The 15,688-nt window shown below is 42.7% G+C and overlaps 1 protein-coding gene across 1 annotated transcript in view; it reads right to left on the reverse strand.

Annotated features, from left to right (window-relative positions):
• Positions 1-7,847, reverse strand: part of MLC1 (modulator of VRAC current 1) — a 304,614-nt gene extending 296,767 nt beyond the window's left edge. Inside the window, exons 1-3 of the mRNA XM_078656639.1 lie at positions 7,771-7,847; positions 7,285-7,469; positions 1,388-1,477 (exon numbers count right to left, since the gene is read on the reverse strand). Coding sequence (XP_078512765.1) covers positions 1,388-1,477; positions 7,285-7,469; positions 7,771-7,792 — 297 coding nt within the window. The 5' untranslated portion in view covers positions 7,793-7,847. The remainder of the gene's footprint in view (positions 1-1,387; positions 1,478-7,284; positions 7,470-7,770) is intronic.
• Positions 7,848-15,688: the final 7,841 nt, after the last annotated feature.

The raw sequence follows: 15,688 nt of genomic DNA on the forward strand, positions 1-15,688 counted from the left end.
TTTAATTTTCACTGTTGCAGCAAGAATGCCATTATATGAAGGGGGATATATTCATTATTAGAAATATCTGGAATACATTTCAAGCAAAACGTTCATATGTCTTAATTGAATATTAGGGGAATACGTTGCCTAAATACTGAATTTCATATAAAGTATTGCAGCTGCAGGACAACAAATAATCTAGACCCAAGTGCAAAATAAATGGCTTTATCAATACTTGTTTAAGTTTCTTTTGGTACTATTTAGATGGCGGCGGCTGGGCAGCTTAAGCTTTTAACTGGTTTCGGGGCCCCCATTTCTGAATCTTTAACGTTTATTTTAATATTGTTTGGCATCATAAGGGCTTGAATTAGCTCAAAATCTATACTAATATAATAAAGAGAGAGCCCAAACCTTTGAGGCGGGTAATCTCAGGAATCGCAGCACCAATCACAACACCCAATACAGCATTGCAAAGGGCAGTTGCAGCAGAAGAACATAGGTTATGCAGATTAACCCTGGGCGTAGTTCGCGGAGCCGCACTCCGCGGAGCTACGTGAAGACGCACTTGCACTCCACGACCTACGCGTAGCTCCGCGGACATGCGTAGTTGCTTGCTAGACCCGTTCGCGCGCCGTTTTTCGTCTTCGGGAGCGCGGTGCGCGTGTTCGGGGCGCTGCCTGCATGCTCGAGATGGCTAGCGCGCTAAGTTACCCAAGAGGTTTGTCCCGCCCGCTTGCGTTCCCTTATTTCCTGTTCCGGGTCACAAGTAACGTGTTCGCGTTGTGCAACACATGTTCGGGAACTCATCTTCTCGTTCGCACTACAAAAGTGCGTGATCGCGCTAAATATCGCGCGAACCTACCCAGGCGGTCGCGACGGGCGGAGCCATCTTGGATTTCACACTCTGGCTATGGTTTTGGGCCTACTTTAGCATCTAGCTCCTATCTCTTCAATCCTGGTCTTTTCACCCACTTTTTCAAACTTTCTTTAGTTATTACCTATCTCTCTCTGTGCCTAGGTTTATATTTTTCATTTTATTTCTACTTTTACAACTTTTTTTCAACTTTTCTCTTGTTTTATTTTACTTCCTTCTTTTACCTTGCTTCTTCTTTCCCCTACCTTTTTGTCTTGAACTTTTCTTCTCCCCTCCACCCAGAACCATGGTGAAGGGCGCCAGCAGCATCGGCGGCTCAAAGGGCAAGGTGGCTGTGCCCAAAAAAACCCGGCTGCCTTGCGGCAGAATGCGCCCCGCAGGGGTGACGGCCCGCCAACTTTTTGGGGAGGAGGAGGTGGCTGCCCTGGTCTAAAGTTATAAAGATAACTGTTATAAAGATCCATTATAAAGCACGTTTAAATAATTAAAGCACCAATTACCAACGAAAATAATAACAAAAACAATGCTTACTGAACCTCCTGCACAGCGTAAATAATCCATTTCGTTGGAGAAAACGTTCCCCAGGTAAAGTGAATATCCAGATGTTATAAGAAGACCGCTCTGTAAAGAAAATGGAGTTGGTACTTAATTTTTTCCAAAATATAAGAGCTCTATTCGAGTTTTCAAATGGCAAACAAACACTTGAGTTACTTGAAAAGCCAGGCCCTACACGATTTCTAATTATTAGTAAACGGGTTCACTTGCGTAAATCCTAGGCAGGTCAAAAGATCATGTTTTGCAGGCTGAACGCGCTTAACAAAAGAAGGCACTAAGTCATAAGATGTTACTTGACTTGGCAAATACACAAAGGGACACTTAAGAGGCCATCCTTTGTACTTTGAGCTGGGTAGATGTGACTTGAACTTCAAGGGACTGCTTGAAAGGAGGAACACACTGTAGGCATTTCTGATGAGATGAACATGAAAGAATGCCACTCCACATTCTTGTTTGGGCCGCGCGGTACTGCACACAAGTGCATCTTTCACAAGAGTTCACTTCTCAACACAAATGTGTTTATGGCATTTTTATGGTGGAATGGAACTAAATGAAACGTCAGCTACATAAAGAGAAAGAAATCCCGATTTAAATGTAGTAGAACGTACTTTTGTTGATTTCCTAACCTAAAAGGACAATGTTTATTAAGTAATTGCTCAAGTCTTCTTTTCGATGTACAGCATTCATTTCTTTCCATTTGGGGTAGCTTCAGTGTGTAACGGCCTTTGGTAAACTGACTATTTAGTTGTATCCAATTTGTTATTGCTTGGGTTCATATTGTGCTCATCAGATCTTCTGATAGCATTCATTTTCGGTGCCCTAAACTCACTGTAAATAGAGACTTTTTTTTCAAGTGATTAACTTGGAAATAAAATATCCCCCTGTTGTCCTGCTCCCCCTATTTCAAAAAATGTGAACTACCACCAGCGCAGCCAGGTCTAGAGAGCATTTTTTATATGGAGATAAAGAGCAAATTTCACCTTCAAATATGCAGTTCTGTATCTACCTCTGAGTTTTATGTCCAAATATTGCATATATGGGATAAAGTACCCACTGCCGTTCATTATAAGGATATGCAAATCACAGAGGAGTTCCATGACCATATAGAGAGGAATGAGGGCAAAGGCCAAGTTCTTTTATAGGATCATGATGTTCTGAGGTGACTTTCAATATCCTTATAAAGTATGTCAGGGGGTCCTTTATTCCTTATAATACACTGTCACACCATACCCTTCCCACAAAACTACTTAAATACTTGGTGTGTTGCTATTTCATACGAAAGAGATGGTATGTATGAAGGGATGATGAATACAAGTGGAATATGTCCTGCATAATCAAAAACACCAAAGAACAGTTAGATAAATGTTGCAAAAATATATTAGTATCAGTTTATTATAAAATAGGATTGAAAAACGCTGTTGCCAGCAATAGGTAGAAAAATGCAGAGAAATTCTACCTTTCCTATAATTACCTAAAGTATGCACAAAATAAACATGTTACCATAAATATCTAATATCTGCGGGTCATAGAGCAAAATAAGAAAAATCAGGTATTGTTTTCACAATTTAAACTGCAGATTTAGTAATGCTCAGTATCCTACCTTTCCCCTTGGCTGCTGGCTCTGGCACCAGGCATTATAAAGTCAGAACTCAATTGTAATCACTTATTACAGTAGAGCAATTACGTAATTTCTTTATTAGAGACAGTGCTGCTGGGACAATTTTCAGAGTGGGGGTGCTGCCATCCATGTAACATCAAGGAAGTCCTAGTGACTGTGAAAAATACAAGCTTCACACAAGGAAAAGGTATAGCAAATGAGCCACGTCCATCCAGCAGGAGAGTGATATGGGTGTGGTATGTACCTAATGGTGCATTTTGGAGTACACAGTTGAAAATATATTATTTAAGCATGGTATAGAAGTGCATTGTCATTTACAGACAGCTCACTTTTCATTGGATTGGTTCCACATTCACACAGACATTTAGTTTTACAAATAAAACAATATAGCACAAAACGAATGTGTTGGAATTCAATTGAGTCAGCAAATATTTATCAGTTGTACATCACCAAGTAATTGCTGTATTTAAATGTTTGTAAGAAAAAAATATATCTTACAGCCTTCCCTTTCACCACTCTCCCTGTACCCCAGAAAGATTATCAGGTAGTAGACTTTACAAAATCCTCTAAGTTTGACACATCTAACTTTATTGTCAGAGAAGGAAGCCTAAACATCCGTCTCCGTGTTAAAAGAATAAGCAGCCATTTGTCAGGAGACATAGACTGACATGTGAACTCTGCCTTTGATCTAACAGCAAATGTGACAAAATAAAAACACAATATAAGGTCATCTTTATTGTTTATTCACCTTCTAAACTCCAGTGTAGTTATTTCCAGCATCTATAAGTATAGTTGACTAGAGATGGCACAAGTCGCCTGTTTTAGGGAAATTTGAGACAGGCTTTTTATAAAAGGAATACGAAGCTCCCATTTGGTTACATTATTGTTAAGAAAATAATAGGCCAACTGGGTGTAGATTTTGTATTACTAACTGCAAGAAAGTGATATTTCTGTACACAATATTTAGGACACAACGTTTATGTCAAAGGATATTCTAAAAATTATATTCTTATAACACATCCCTGTACGTATGTCCAAAATCATGCAAATCTAATCTGACTATTTCTGGCAACAGGCAGAGTGTAGAAACGGGATTCTCTTGTTCCTCCACCATTTTTTTACTTCACATTATGTGACTGCAATAATTAATGCTCTTGTCTCTTTCGCCTCTACAAATAACCAGTAGTGGCTGGCACGTAATGGCATTGGAGGGGCGGAGGCAGGGCAGAAAATATATATATTTTTTAAATACCACTTACCTTTTCGCCAGCCGCCGCCTCTCCTGCGTCTTGTTCAGCTTCCTTCTTCCTGAAGTCCCAGCAGCAGGAAGCACCCGGCTCCCCTGAGCCAATCACAATGCTGCAATGCATCGTTGTGATTGATCTGAGTGCCGTGGTTTGGCGCTCAGACAGGGACAGGGAGGCTTTGCATGTTCCTCACCAGGCTGTGTAAAGCAGCGAGGTGGGGAACATGCAAAATGCACATGATGGTTTAGGTCGGCTCAAGAGGCTGGCCAAACAGTCATGTGCACTTAGGGATTGTGCAAATCACTCTCCCCCGTGCCATCAGCCCCACCCCGCCCTAACCCAGTCCTGCAGCTACAAAAAAAATAAAATGATAATCACGTTATTATCGTTTTATTTTACTGCCCTGCTCTGAGAGCAGTAGGGTGATGCTCCTTCGCCTTAGCGGAGGAGCCGCCCCTGTAAATAACCCAAACAACCTTAATCTATCCTTCAGCCTTTTTCAGGATTCATCACAAGTAAGTGCCTTTTTCCACAAGCAATGGTACATCGGGCTCCACGCTGCTTTCCGATTCACTAATAACCTACTGTTGGTCCTGCTGAGCTTATCTGGTTTCAGATTTAAACGGGGCCTATTAGAGAAACTTTACATTGCAAGCACATTTTGAATTGCTGTGACTTATTAAATGGTTCGGAATATGATAGATTCGTGTAATTCATTAATTCATCATGCATATTTTATGTGGAGCAATTTAGTGATACAAACGTTGTTCTCGTCCTGATGATTACCAACAAATCACAAGGACCACTGTTGACTCATACCGTTTTTAACGATAGACATTACATTCTTCTACAGTAATACATGCCTCCACAATGGGTATTCATAAAGTACTGGCACTATACATCTAATCAAGGAGTCTTTCACTGTTTTTTTTTATTTTTACTCGTTTTTGGTTCTTTGGCTTGTAAATATCACTATCCCTTTGAGTGTTGACTCAGATTTTGAAGTATTTTAGCTATTGACAAACTACTGTATTAATCTCAGATAAAAAAAGTTTACTATATATTTTTTCTAATGATCTGTACCCTCTTAATTTCTTTATGTCATACATTGATGTATGGTATAGATAACGTATGCCAGTAAGTGAGCTAAATTATCTCAAAATATGCCATGCTGGAACACTGTTCAGAATGAAAAAAAATCTGAATACTAAATGACTCAATTTTGCCAGCCACTCAATATTAAAAGGGGCTTAATATAAACAATAGTTCAGTGCACTGCCAATGGGTGACTGACTGTACATGTTACTCTGCTCCCACTTTAATGCATTTCGTTTACATGAAGTATTAGGCTGTGATCTCAACTGCATTAATAATGTCCTTCTTCTGGGAAATAGCCATCAGAAAAGTCATAATAAATTGCACCCTATGCCCCACTCTTCCCGTTTTCGTGGCACAGCCCCTTTTTGCATATCTGGGAGTCAGTGGATGTCGGAAGCTGGATAGAAGGGGATTCAAGAATGTGGGTGACCTATACTTAAATGGTAATTTCATTTCGGCGGAGGAAGTGGAGTTGCACTATGGTATTGATAACCCAACAATCCCTCCAGCATGCGAGTATGTTGTATACGGTTCGGGTGATCTGGCCCACTTTCCCGGAAGAACCCGTGCGGTTGCAGGTTCTCCAGATAATCCTGGACCCTGGCTCCTCCAAGGAGGTTCTATCCAGACTATACACAGTCCTAAAGTTTGGTAGACATACAAATATTTCCCCAAAACGGGCACCCTGGGACCCGGAACTTGAGTCCCCATTAACGGATGGCAAATAAAGCAGAGCACAGGCAGGGGTGCGCGAGGGAGCTAGCAATGCCCGCTTTAACTGGTACATTCTATTTCCTTTATCGAGCCTATTTGACACCATTTCGATTACACAGAGCGTGTCCGTCAAGAATAGAGGAATGTGCTCGATGCCAGACAATACCAGTAGATTTCTGTCACATAGCTTAGTCCTGAAAGCAACTTCACGTTTTGTGGTGGGGTATAATCAGGGAGCTACATAGAGTAACCAGGGTAACAGCAACTGCAGGGTAACAGCTGGCCCGAAACACAATAAGTGGAGTTTGGATCTGTTGGAGTGGGTGGTGGCGGATAATGTAGACTTAAGTGGGTGCGCACTGATGCAAAGGCGGGAAAAGGAGCTTGAAAATTGGGTTCAAATGCTGGATGCTCTGGGAGAACATGGTGATGGGCAGAGAGTGGAAGAAGAACTGGATGGTGGGTGGTGAAGGAAGGTAGAGCCCCAGCAGAAATACACATTTCAGGGAACACATTAGCTTTACCTGAATCACTGGATAGTGAACAACACTCATTGAACCTGAATGATTCTGCGAATCAGAGAAATGAATAAAGGTTGTGATAAATATGTACATGAAGAGGAGAGTAAACGCATGTATAGTAACATGATTGACTGATGGATCTGCACCTTTGTTCCATGCTGCTTGTCTTTCCCCACCTTCCGCAGGACCCTGGCACCCCTTACGCAAATGCAAATGTATATGTATGTACCTACAGTGCAATGATGCAATGTTAAAGAAACTTGAATAAACAACATTCACACACAAAAATGATATCCTTCTTCAAGCAGCTGAAAAATTATGATGTTTGCAGTGGCCTTCTAGGTGATAAGGCATCAATTATGCGCATGTGTCAACAAGCCAGAAACGTTCCTGCTATGCATGATCAATGGTAAAATTGTACAGTTACCCATGTTCAGTTCGCACAAGCATTTAAAAGCTTGCACAGGTGCAAAATGTAAAGTAAGCCTGACGAGGCAGGAGTGCCTAAGGATGTGAATGATGGGGTAAATGTATGTTACACTTGTTTTGATAAAGACAATTTTAAACCCATTTGAGCAAACAAAGGAACATGCTATCATATCACTTATTAGTATATTATTTCCTAAACTAGCATATTTTCATTTATTAAGAAAGACGTGAAGTTATATATCTTACCCCCATTAGCAAAGAAAAGATCCACATTCTATAACCAAAACAAGGCGGGATCTTCTCTGTTAACTGGAGGTCGCTGGTCTTCGGATCTTTGTGATCATTTCCATTTTCCTGACGTCCGCGCTCAATAGTCGACATTCGATCATAAGTAAATTCTTCTCTGTAGTCTTCGTCTCCAGTCATGGTACCTTTGAACATACAATGTGAAAAATTAATACACGCCAGAGTCATGCTTTTGAAGCACCCAAAGAGCACGTAAAAAAAATCAAGGCACTATATCTACCGGAAAAATACAATGATGTGTCTACTATGCATTTCACAAAAAATACTTTTTGTGTTAGTGCAGTTCTTGTTGAACCTTTTTTTATTTTCTTATTTGCACTTCTCATGCTTTTTAATGACATCACTATCTCAAGCTACCAAATAATAATTTCTATGTTGATATGAACTCGTGCATATAAACCTCTTTGTTGAAATCTTCAAGCTCACCTATGCTTGTGGTGTTTTCCATCTGGAACTATTTCAGTAAAAGTGTTGCCTGCAGATCTCCGGCTAATCTCCCCGCTCAGAGATTCAAGATGCCTTTGAAAAGTTTGCCCTTCCACTTTGGCATTAAACAACCTCTATTCAAAGGAAGAACAAAAGCAGAGCGCAGACCGTAGTAAAGCAGCCAGGGAACAGGGGGATGCTGCTGGAATTTTAATGAAGAGATGGGCGAGAAAGTCTGGGGAATTACTGGGCAGAGGTCCCCTTATGAAACGAGATATTACTAACATTGACGTCTTAAGACGCGCTGCGTAACGTGACGTATTGAACCATCAAGACTAGTTTCGCAGGGCCCACAATTACGTATCACCCTCCTGCAAATAATACTGCACTGCGGAAGTTCCAAAGGGAGAAGAAAGTTGGCAGGGGAGCGGTCCGCCTAGATGTTTTCAATGTAGTTAGGCAAGTTGCTCCAAAATTGCGTTTGAACGAAAAGGGGAACTGCAGATATTCATAGGGCATGCTACGAAGAATGTTCAAAGATCTCACTCAAACATACAGAAGGCTCCACATAACCAGAGACGTTTTAATGCATGGACAAAGTGGGCTCTGACCCAGGGCTCCAGCCTTTCAGGGGGCCCCCGACAGAGTCAGCTCTATTCTCCAGAGTTTTGCCCTAATGATCTTGAATATTTCTTAAACAGTTTGTTTTAAATACTGTTTTCCTTTAATTAATTTTTTAAGTACCTGATGTGAGAGTCTAGTACAGCCATTTTTCAGCGAAATGTTGAGTTTCTTTCATGCAATATACATAACAAAAAGTTCACTTTAGATCAAAACAAGGCCCCACATATAAGAAATGGGAGGGCGTCAGAGAGATTATTTGCAGTAATATTGGTGAGCTGCTGCAGTGTTACAATAGTGAAACCACACATAACTATCCCTGAATATTAGATGTAAACACATTATCAGCCAGATTTATCAAGAGAAATTGGGCTCGCAAAAGGCCAGATTCTGAGAATCTGGCCCTTTGCGAGCGCAATTTTTGCATTTGGGATTCATCATCCCAAATGCAAAATTCACTATTACAGAATTCGCATTTTAGTGAGGAATAGCATTTAAGGAATCTCTATTTGAGATTCCTTGAATGCAATTCATGAAACTTTTAACATTTGCGAATTCGCAATTTCCGGTCGCTAATTACTGCGAAGTCTGACTTCGTGGTAAATAGCGGAAACTTAGAAAAATGCACTTTAGTGCATTTTTCTAAGTGGTATGTTACACACACACATGTCCTTTGGACATGTGTGTGCGCAACATCAGGCTACATTTCCATTTCAGGGGTGCTACAGTGTGTCCTTCGGACACCCCTGGCACCCTTGAAATCGCATTCTTATTTGCGATTAGCAAATTGCTAATCGCAAATAAGGATTGACTCCCCATTCATTCCTATGGGCCTTTCGGCCCATAGGAATGAATGGGGAGTTATTCCTTATTTGCGATTAGCAATTTGCTAATCGCAAATAAGGAGGCTGTAGGAATGGCAATTTATTTTGCAATTTCTACATGAATCCCGATTTGAGAGTCCTTAATAGCGATTCCTTAATAATCGCTATTAAGGACTCGCAAATCGGGACCATGATGAATCTGGGGGTTAGGGCCTTATTTATGAGAAGTGATGCATCGCTGTGTGAAAACAGGGATGTGCCACTTCTCACTGTGCCCTTCTTGCGACATGATGGATGTGTCATATTTACTGTATGAAGCATCATGTCGCAAGGAAGTACAGATACGTCAGTATTTCTGACTTATCTGTGGGCACAAAACTGACGCATTGCTGGGGTGTGTCTGAAAAAAGACGCAACTCCAGCAATGTGTCCTTTCACATGGGGCAAGCCCCATGTGAAAAGGCTTGCGTCAGTCTTACGCCTGCTGTGAGGCATGTGTAAGATATTGGCGCAATGGCATCCTAGAAGTGGCGCACTGAGTTCTCATAGATTTCAATGCACCATTTCGACAAGGCTTTTTGCGGGGTAACACCCAACCTGCGTACATTATGCTGCAACCTAGCGAGGTGTATAATGTTTTGCAGGGGTTTACAACGTGATGCATCTGCCTAGATGCGTCACTTTGTAAATAGAGCGTAACATGGCACATTGTTTACGCTGCCGGTGCGTAACAAAAAAGTACGTACCGGCGGAATGCAAATGAAGCAAGGCCTCATAAATAAGGCCCTTAGAATTTGGATGAGTGTTATTTTGCACTGTCAGGGACCTAATGAAATAAAATAGTGCATTTATAAAGCATGCAGCTACTCAGACTAGAGTGTCCTGGTGCATGGCAGCAGGAGGAAAACATGCGTAAAAGACCCATCAATTATTAAAAGGCCAGGTTTTTAAGTTCTTCCTGCAAGAGAGTAGGTCTGTGGTTAGTCTCAGAGACAGGGAGGCTATTTCACAATTTTGCGCCTAGAAAGTCGAGGGATCTGCCTCCAGTGCGGGCACTAAATATTTTAGGCATGATGGCCAGGTTGGCATTGGAAGATCTTAGGGGTCTAGATGTTGTGTAGCGATTAACACGCTTATTTAGGAAGCAGGCTCCTAAGCCATGGAAAGCTTTAAAGAAAATGGTCATCGCTTTGAAGTCGATCCGTTCTTTTATGTGGAGTCAGTGTAGAGACTTAAGAATAGGGGTCATACTAGATCTGGGTTTAGGTCTCAGGATGGCTCTGGCCGCCGTGTTTTGTACCACTTGTAGGCGCTGGATAAGGGATCTGGGAAGACCGAGGTACAAGCTGTTGATATAGTCAAGCTTTGATGTCACCAGAGCCTGCACCACGATCTTTCTGCTCTCAAGCGATAACAGTGGCAGGAATTTCTTTAGCATCCAGAGTATGCCAAAGCAAGCGCCAGTTAGATTTTGGATTTGAAAGCGCATTGGAGAGGGTCTTGTCTATGACAATTCCATTTTTTTTTTTTTCGGTTGGGGGAAATTTTGGCCACCAAGAGCTCCAGTCAGGTGTCTTGGATTACCAAAGAAAGCAACTTCAGTTTTGTCAGGCTTGCTCTTCAGCTGATTGATCTTAAGCCAGTTAAAAACCTTTGTGAGGCAAGACCTAATCATTGCCCTGTCAAAGTCGATTCCTTTTTTACACATAAAAATCAGCTGAGTGTCATCAGCATAAGAAACAATTTTGGTACCCTCTTCCTCTACCAGAAATGAAAGGGGGGCAGATATATATTAAAAAGGGTAGGACTGAGAATGGAGCCCTGAGGGACACCTACATTCATGGCCGGAACTGGGGATGAGAAAGGGGGGAGCCAGATGTCCTGAGATCTATTTGCTAAGAAGGATGACATCCATGTTAAGGCGGTCCCCCCAGGCCGATGTTAGCAAGTCTTTCCAGGAGCCTCTCGTTGGACCGTATCAAAGGCCGCCGACAGATCAAGCAGTATCAGAATAGCATTGCCTCCCTGGTCCAGCTTACCATGGAGAAATTCAGTCACTTCCAGCAGAGCGGACTCCATACTGTAGTTAGCCCTAAAACCGGATTGGGACTCATGAAGGAGCTTCCCATCTTCAATGTGTTTTTGGAGGGTCTTGTTTACCATGTTTACCTAATACTCTGGAGAGGCCGGAAGAAGGGAGATTGGCCAGTAGTTGGCAGGGTCCGTCGGTTTGGCATTAGCCTTTTTTATCAGTAGAAGAATCTTAGCATTCTTCCATAATTTCGGCATGTTGCCTGAGGAGAGAGAAGCATTAAAGAGCTGGTTTACAGTGGGGTTTATGGTGGGAGCTAATAGGTTCAGGATATTTGCTGGACAAGGGTTGATAGGATAGCCAGACTTAGGGTCCGATGTAGGTAATTCTAATTTACCGCTTCTAAAATACCGAATCATACCGATTCGGTATTTAAGAAGTGGTAAATTAGAGGGGGGGAAATGTAGGTAATTCTGATTCGGTAAATACCGAATCTGTAAGATTCGGCATTTACTGATTCTGTAAATACCGAATCGGTATCCCCCATTGATTCCTATGGGCCTTGAAGCCCATAGGAATCAATGTGGAATACCGATTCGGTAATTACCTATTCTTGCAAGGGTGCAGGGGGTGTTAAGTTGCTCTTAACTTGTCATATCATTAGTTGTAAATAATTGTATTTTTTGTATAACTTTTTTTATTTTTAGAATATCACGTGGCAACTCCAGAAGAAGGCGCTGGTCGCCGAAACGCGCGTAGAGAACCATTAGGCCACTCATTTCTTAATATTTGATTATATTTTGTCTCTTTTTGTTTTTTATTATGTATTAGTTATTGTATAAATTAATTTTATGCACTATGTCAGATTTATGAAATTTTCATTGTATTACAATTTCTTGCTTAACATATTTTTAAATTTGTTCTTTGTCACTGTTTATTGTGTTTTTAAATTGGAGAATAAAATTGTACTTTCAGAATAATTGCCAGCTTGTGTCCCTTCACATTAATCATTGTCCTCCATATCTTTAGTTGCCTAGGTTGTTTTTTGTCACATGGGGGTGTTACTTTGACACCCTCTAGCACCCCAAATACAGGCATGTGTGCCATGTGGCACACAGACATGCCCTAAGGGCATGTCTGTCTGTCACATGGCATAGGTGTGCATGCACACATGTGCATGCACACTTGGATTCGGTATTTTCACCACCCAATTGGATTGGGTGGTAAAATACAGAATATGAAAGGCCTGTAGCACTGGAAACAGTGGTACCTACATCAGGAATTTTCCGAATCTGAAAAATTACCGATTCGGTATTTTACAGAATCGGTAAATTTACCTATTCGGTAAATTTACAGATTCTGTAAAATATAGCCCCCTACATCTCAATCACCACATACCGGTCGGTAACGGCTGAATTCGGCCGTTACCGACCGGTATTTGGTGACCTACATCGGGCCCCAAATGCTTTAGAGAAATGTCAGTGACTATTCAAGCTGAAAGTCAGGAAAAGCTAGTAAAGATGGAGGATCCAAGAGGCGAAATTTGCTATTAGAACTAAAGTAGAAGGTCAGTTCTTCCTTGGGGATGGTAGTGAAGGCTTGTTGGATCACAAAGATCTTTTTGTGGAAGAATTGAGCTATTTGCTTAGACCATTCTTCCCTGCATGGTCCTTCCTTTGTGCCCGCTTTCGGGCGGTAAAGGATTTAACTATGCTAAAGATTTCTTTACTCTTATTTTGGGCATTTTCTAGCTTGGTTTGAAAGAAGTTTTTCTTGGCTGCCTTCACGAGAATGTAATGAGCTTTTAAGTGTCTTCATACACCTTCCTGTCCTCGGGTAGATAGGATTTACGCCATTTATGTCCTATTTTTCTACAATTTCTTTTGCTAGATCTGAGGGAATCGTTAAACCATGGAGCTGGTGGGGCCGACCTGTTTGAGGAGCGGAAAACAACCAGTACCGCTGCATCAATGTTGGTTCAAGGCCATGAATCTATTGAGAGGGCGTCCGAGTCGGGGCAGCCAGACAGCTCCAGCAAGGAATGACTGTGGGCATCTGCTAACATCGGGATGGATATTTTATGGAAAGTCCTGTAATTAGAGACCCTCTGTCCTGCGTTAGCCCGAGGGGCTGTGGTAGAGTTGGGAATTACAAATTTTAATAGGAGGTGGTCAGACTAGGTAATGGGAAGAGGTGGGCTTACTGATATGTCAAACTTGTGAAAGATTTGGTCCAGGGAATGGCCCTTCTCATGGGTGGCTGAAGAAATAGATGGAAACATGTTGCAGGCTTGCAGAGTCTCCAACAAGGAAATTGTTTGAGGCTCTTTTCCATTGTCCATATATATTGAAATCTCCCAGAATAAGGCAGTTGTTGTATTTTAAGGCCAGGGAGGTGATGGCTGTATTAAGCATAGTAATAAAATTTCCAATTGCACTGGGAGGTCTGTAAATCAGAAATCCAGCTATGCTATATTTTGTGGATAAGGTACAGCGGAAGCCTAAGCAGTCTAGTTTTTTATTGTAAATTATGGCGACATCGTCCCCCTTCCCACTCGGTCGGTCCCTCCTAAGGATTTTATAACCCATATGGATGGCCGAGGTGATAGTAGGTTTGGAGGCTTCAGACAGCCAGGTCTTAGAGAGAAGTAAAAGATAAGGCTGTTTGTCTAAAAGTAGGCTATAAATGTGTGCTCATTTTTTTTTTTTTTTTTAAGACCAACGGTCCCAAACTTTATTCAGTTTCACAAATAAGCCAGTAGGTAAACATACAGTGTCAGAACCACGGAGTATTGTTACAGACATTAATCTAGCAGATAGTACATGTCGACAATTCAGGTGGGCATGAGTATAAATGTGTGCTCATGCTTTTGCATAGAGCGACAATTTAAAAGAGTGGCCTTTAAGTCCTCTTTTCTTATTGTTTTTACACTTATTGTTGCATGGGGGGATCTTGGGTGCGAGTTTTCTGGGCTGGAGGAGAGACCAGTTGCACTTATTGCATCGAAAGTCTACCTCCAACCTCTGATCAGCCGCTGTACACTGACATTATGGTAGCCGCCTAAGGCTAAGCAGTTTTCCCTATTATAATATAGTGGAAGAAACTCACTGGAGAGAAACTGGGCAGCATGGACGGCGCCGTACGCCTCCGGGCACAGGCGTGCTCGCCTGCGGCACGTCCACTGCGCACGTCCGCTGCGAGCGTCCGCTTGCATCGTGAATATATAGGCAAATGCCTATGATGCAAACTGGATTGCTAACGCAGCTGAGGAAGAGGAAACTTTGTAGGCGGAAGTGAGGATCCTGATAGTAGCCCCAGCCCTCTGTACAATCGGATTATCAGCCGCAGCAGACCAGGACTGGAGGAAAAGCGAGATGCAAATCGATGCAGCTAAGGAGGTGTAGGCAAGCAAAATCAAGTAAAGTTCAAGTGCGCGTAGGTAGGAGAAATTGTTAAAAAGCACAGAGTAGTCGATTTGGCAGACAGAGATCAGAGATATGGACGACACTGACTGGCAGGATGCGACTGCGTGGCCTAGAGAGGTGGCAGGCTCCTCTAGATTACGGTTGGTACAGCTGAAAATGCTACACAGGACCTATTACACACGGGTGACACTGCATCAATCACTCAATCAATCAATACATTTATAAAGCGCATTACTCACCCGTGAGGGTCTAAAGGCGCTGAGGGAAGGGGGGGAGCGGCTACTGCTAGAAGAGCCAGGTCTTGAGGTGTTTCCTGAAGGTGAGATGGTCCTGGGTCAATCGTAGGTGGGTGGGAAGAGAGTTCCACGTCTTGGCAGCCAGGTAGGAGAATGATCTTCCTCCGGTGGTGGCTCTGCGTATCCGTGGTACTCTGGCGAGGGCGAGGCTGGCGGAGCGGAGCTGGCGGGTTGGAGTGTGAAACTTGAGGCAGCTGTTGAGGTATTCGGGGCCCGTGTTGTGGAGCACTTTGTGTGAGTGGGTGAGGAGCCAGAAGGTGATCCTTTTGCTGACGGGAAGCCAGTGCAGGTCTCTCAGGTGGGCAGATATGTGGCTGTGGCGATGGATGTCGAGGACGAGTCGTGCGGATGCATTCTGTATGCGCTGGAGCCTTTTCTTGGGTTTGGCTGTGGTTCCTGCGTAGAGGGAGTTCCCGTAGTCCAGTCGGCTGATCACGAGGGCCTGGGTGACGGTCTTTCTGGTCTCGGTGGGGATCCACCGGAAGATCTTTCGGAGCATGCGCAAGGTGTTGAAGCATGAGGATGAGATGGCGTTGACTTACTTGATCATCGTGAGGGAGGAGTCCAGGATGAATCCTAGGTTGCGTGCGTGGTCCGTGGGTGTTGGTGCGGTACCTAGGGCTGCGGGCCACCAGGAGTTATCCCAGGCGGATGGGGATGGTCCGAGGATGAGGACCTCCGTCTTGTCTGAGTTCAGTTTGAGACGGCTGAGTTTCATCC

The sequence above is a fragment of the Lissotriton helveticus genome, chromosome 1_1 (genome assembly GCF_964261635.1).
Source record: "Lissotriton helveticus chromosome 1_1, aLisHel1.1, whole genome shotgun sequence".
NCBI lineage: Eukaryota > Metazoa > Chordata > Amphibia > Caudata > Salamandridae > Lissotriton > Lissotriton helveticus.